Source organism: Stigmatopora argus, chromosome 7, assembly GCF_051989625.1.
Source record: "Stigmatopora argus isolate UIUO_Sarg chromosome 7, RoL_Sarg_1.0, whole genome shotgun sequence".
NCBI classification, from domain to species: Eukaryota; Metazoa; Chordata; class Actinopteri; order Syngnathiformes; family Syngnathidae; genus Stigmatopora; species Stigmatopora argus.
In genome coordinates this window covers 5,449,957-5,455,022 of record NC_135393.1, presented here as the reverse complement: position 1 = coordinate 5,455,022, position 5,066 = coordinate 5,449,957, and the positions used below count along the sequence as shown (strand labels likewise).

Sequence of the window (5,066 nt, the reverse complement as noted above, 5' to 3'; positions counted from 1 at the left end):
AAGTTTAGTGTAAGGTTAGATGAAATTTATTTTGGTGTGCGTCTGCATCGTAATCCAAGTTCATTTAAATTTGTTTATGTTATGTTACGAGCGCGTTGCCGTGTGAAAAGTAAGCCCCCCCCCCCCCTCTCTGTCCGTGTCTCTCCCCTCTGCGAAATCCGTCTAATTTTAATAATATCAAACACATTTTAGTGCTATTAAACCACTAGTTATTTGTTACTTTGTTAATAGATGACGAATTAGAACAAATAAAAATGTTTTTCCAATCCAATATCCTGTGTTTGGTGTTTTTTCAGAGGGTTGGAACGAATTAATTTGTTTTTAGTTCATTTATATGAGAAACGTTCGTTTGAGTTACGAGAAAATCGACATACGAGCTCAGTCCCGGAACACATTAAGCTCGTATCTCGAGGTACCACTGTATTACAATTAACTCATCTTACCTTCACAAATCACTCCGGCATCTTCTGAATGACGACAGTTGTGTGATCCGATACCTTGGTGAGTGCACTCACTGAGCTTTGATTCACTTCCAGTGCATCTTACACTATCCAACCAAATGGGTCCAGTGCCTTGTCCAAAATGACCCGAGTGGTGTGCTGCCAGGGCCCTTCCACAGCCCAACTGCCTGCACACCACTTGTGCATGATTCAGGTCCCAGATATCATCACACACTGTTCCCCACTGGCCACGCAGGAAGATTTCAACTCTGCCAGAGCAGGAGCCGTTCCCTCCATTAGCGAGGCGGACTTCTCCCTCATCTACTACTACTGTGGGGTTTGTTGTTCTTGGGTAAAAAAAATGGGTAGTTCTGGTGATAGTTGTTTTTTGAGGGAGAGTTGTTCTTCTGTGAGTAGTTGTTGTTTGAGGGCGACTTGTTGTTCTGTGAGTAGTTGTGCTTTGGGGGACACCTGTTTCTGGCCCCATCGAAGAACCTTCAATGTCAGGTGTCGTTAAATAACTTGTCTCACTAACCTCTGAGGAGAAAACAATTTTGTGAGAATTAATCACTCTAAACAGTCAGCCCAACAAACCATTAAAAATGTTTTTTTTGTACCTGCACAGTATGCCTTAATACAGGCGGGTGGCTTCACAAGTTTGTAGACATAGTAGGTGGAAGCTGCTGTAGAGCAGAGCTTCACATGAATTGTTGATGTATAGTCACAGCCATTATTGTAGGAAAAACACACTTTACGAGATTCAATGAAATCTGACTGTGTGGGGTTTGGTTGTGCTAGCGTCATAGGTCGAATTGTTCCACATCTGTATTCAGAGATGAATCCCACAGGAATATGTGCGCTTTTTTGATTGAGGAATAAACGATACCAGCCTTGAAATTCAACAGTTCGGTCACATTTATACAAATTATGATGAGGGGGTATATATTGCGTTGAACGCCAATTGTCAGCCAGCACTTTGTAGGTCTTGCAGGGGTCAGCGCAGCTTGTGCCATTATTTTCAATGCAGTCCATGCCTGCTGGACAAAATGTATTCCCGCATGTGAAATTGACTGATGAGGACAGGTGAGATCTGGAAAGGGATTCAGGCTGTAGGCATTTATAGGAGCCTGGTATGTTTTGGCAAATCCAAGGTGCTGTGCATGGCGCATCAGGAAGTGAGCACTCGTCAATATCCACGCAGCCACTGGCAGGTGCCCACTTGTAACCTTGGCTGCAGCAAGACCCTTCGCTACAGAGTAAGCTATTGTAACAGCTTAGACCGTCGCCTACAAAGCCATCTTTGCAGACACACACGAAGTTGGTTGACGTGTCGCCTTGGTCATGTGACTCTTGGCAAGTGGCTTTTTTATGGCACACGTCACAGCTGGAAACAACAGAACCTAAGTGCAAGATATAAAAACACAACTCAAAATGACAAAATGAATAAAAGACCAACCTGTATGTAAATGTGGTGTTGTTGAATACAATTAAAAGACTTGAGTAATGTGTAATAAGCATCTTGTTTGCATTTAGTAGTTACAATCTTGGAATTTTCAAGTTCTAGTTACACCCAAAGGCAAAGTTCAACATCTTTCATTGTTTAATTATTTACACTATTTACACACACAGTGCAGTAAACGAACTACTACTGTCTTTCAAAATGATGTGAGACACAAAATGGTCGAAATAATGCAATTTTGAATCCTACTCCTCCACCATTTGTGAACTGATTGTCTTGAAAATTGGTAGCCAATGTAATACGGCCCAGAATGAATTAATCCTCAGAGCTTGAGTTTAGATGTTTTCCTTTCTTTTTATTTGTATCAGGGCTGATTAATAGATTGGAAAATTATAGTTTCTGGTATTCTAGGCGAGGGCAGTCATAAATAGGCATGCGCTCATAACACATAGATTTATTACTACTTGTTTGTTATGAATTATCAACAAGAAGGCATGCATATTATGCACACTTGTGCTTGCTTATTTTATTCTAGATTTAAAACACAACAAAATAATATGGATTACTTCAATTCTACCTCATGTTCGTGTAAGACAATATTAAACTACAGTGAAAATAATATTTGTACTATACCATATCCTCTTGTAACGAGCTGCAAAATTAGGAACAATAATACTCCTTCAGTCTTCTCCATAATGGACCATGAGTCAATTTCTATGTAAGAAAAGAAAAGAAAAACAATGAATATTGTACACTACATGAAAAGTAACAATATATTATCCTACCGTATTACCTTGAAAAGTATGGTGTCCCGACCGAAGGGTGATGTGTTGAATGAGGAAAAAGTCAATGAATTTATAGGCCGGGCTTTCTATACAAGATGTCATACAAATGAATCATTTGTCAAACACACAAACGGGTCATTGACAAATAATTGCTCGGGGAATTCTATACATGTTACATATTAATCAAAACTAATCCAGACTAAATAGACTTTATGATTATTAATCAGAGTGAACACATTAGAATAAACACCCAAAAGGAGAAAAAACAGTTTCCCATGTTCCATATTAATTATTCTTGAATACAAAAGTACATCATTTGTTTATCAGGTCAAATATAAACTCAGATTTAAACAATCTTATTAAACTGATTGTTTGTACAGGTCATGTGGCAAAAATACATGCCAGAATCCCATTTGCTATATAATGATATGTCATTATTGTCCATGATGATAATTTTAATATATGGTACAATATTTATATATATATATATATATATATATATATATATATATATATATATATATATATATATATATATATATATATATATATATATAGATATGATACTGTTACAGTTTTTTTCACAACTATAAATAACCCACAATAAAGACAATACTACATATTGCATACCTGTCAACCTCTGCCGATAACTGCCCTTATAAATGATTATTGATTCCCCTTACAAACCCCCCCAAAAACTTACAAACACCGTACGACTCGTATGGTGTTTGTAAGGTTTTTTTGGGGTTTGTAAGGGGAATCAATAATCATTTATAAGGGCAGTTATCGGCAGAGGTTGACAGGTATGAATTATTGCACTACTGTTATTGCAGCTAATTTTATAATAGTGCAATAGTTTGGACACTTGAATGAATAGCAGCACTCTCTCATTGTACTGCAGATCAAAAGTAAACTGTTAACTTTGTCCTTTGTTAGACAATCAGATCTTATCTAATATTTGCCAGGTTTAATGCCAGCAAATGACACTTCCATATTTGTAGAAGTATGCAACAAAATCAGTACAATTATGTAACTAAGAACAATTTATCAGTTGGAGCCACTTGTGCACAAAAGACGTGGCCACATATGATAACAAATTGCTGGACTCAAGGGTCATAAATGTCATGATTAATTTTCTAGTCATCTGACTTTACTTATATATTTCTGTATTTAATATTTATGAAATTACTTATGTTAAGTCTTTATGAATAGCCTACATGTATGCTTGGAACTACACCGTAGCGCCGCATATCTCGATATTCTCTTTCTTTTTTAGCTGCCCTCTATGTTTGACATTTTTTCTTTCATTTCTCTATTAAAGCACCATCATTACTTCTTCCAATGCCTATTTTTTTACATTGTTAATTCTGTTGTTTGTCTTTCATTTTCACCACCTTTCATTTTTATCAGACTTTCAAAGTTTTTCAGGCATTCAGTCATTCATTTTCTGTTATGCTTATCCTCACAAAGGTCTTGTTTTGCAGAACTGTCCGCCACACGCCTTAAAGTTTTATGTGTGTCCTCCTGAATTCTGCACGTTGCTAGACCTGTGTATACATATGGTCCAAAAGTCGAAAAAAACGATCCATATCCGAACGTATCCCCCTGCATTCTCCCAAAATGTCAGAATAAAGCAAAGCAAAATTTGAAACTTCATTTTTGCAATGTTGTAGGTCATATTGCATAATTACTCACATATTCCACTATAGAGGCATTGGAGAAGTCTAATTTTTCTGATATAGTTGGTACAGGTGAAGAAAACGTGGGAGAATGAATATGGTGCGCGCATTTTTTGTATCAAAAGATCATACAAAGAAATTATTTGTATGACAGAAAAATAGGTTATTGACTGCATTCAGAGGCATGAATTTGTAAATTTGAATCACAAACAACAATCCAACAGTGATTGCACATAAAGCCCAAACAAACACACACATTAAAGAAATTCAATAGGGATTTGGACATTTAAAAAAAACAGTCATATAGAAACAGTACCCAAAAATAGTGACAAAAATGTCAAGCACATATCAAACTCAATGTATGGTAGTGAATGGATCAGTTGATCATTTAATGCAGAGGTGGGAAAACCGGTCCCCGAGGGCCGCTGTGGGTGCAGGTTTTTGTTGCAACCGATCCAGCTAAGACACTTTAACGGCCAGGGGTGTCAAACCGGTCCTCAAAGGGCCGCAGTGGGTGCAGGTTTTCATTCCAACTCAACAAGAGGATAGCTTTTGCAAGTGTAATCAGTTAATTAAAGTCAGGTGCTACTTATTTTAGAAGACACCTGATTGGTTAAAATGTCGGCACTGGATCGGTTGGAATAAAGACCAGGACCCACCACAGCCCTTGGCGGAATCAGTTTGACACATGTGCTTTAACCAA

The 5,066-nt window shown here is 37.4% G+C and overlaps 1 protein-coding gene across 1 annotated transcript in view; it reads right to left on the bottom strand.

Annotated features, from left to right (window-relative positions):
- The window catches only part of LOC144077182 (uncharacterized), a 6,819-nt gene extending 4,094 nt beyond the window's left edge, over positions 1-2,725 (bottom strand). The window contains exons 1-4 of the mRNA XM_077604722.1: positions 2,693-2,725; positions 2,533-2,613; positions 1,058-1,840; positions 444-977 (exon numbers count right to left, since the gene is read on the bottom strand). Of these exons, the coding sequence (XP_077460848.1) occupies positions 444-977; positions 1,058-1,840; positions 2,533-2,593 (1,378 nt within the window). The 5' untranslated portion in view covers positions 2,594-2,613; positions 2,693-2,725. The remainder of the gene's footprint in view (positions 1-443; positions 978-1,057; positions 1,841-2,532; positions 2,614-2,692) is intronic.
- Positions 2,726-5,066: the final 2,341 nt, after the last annotated feature.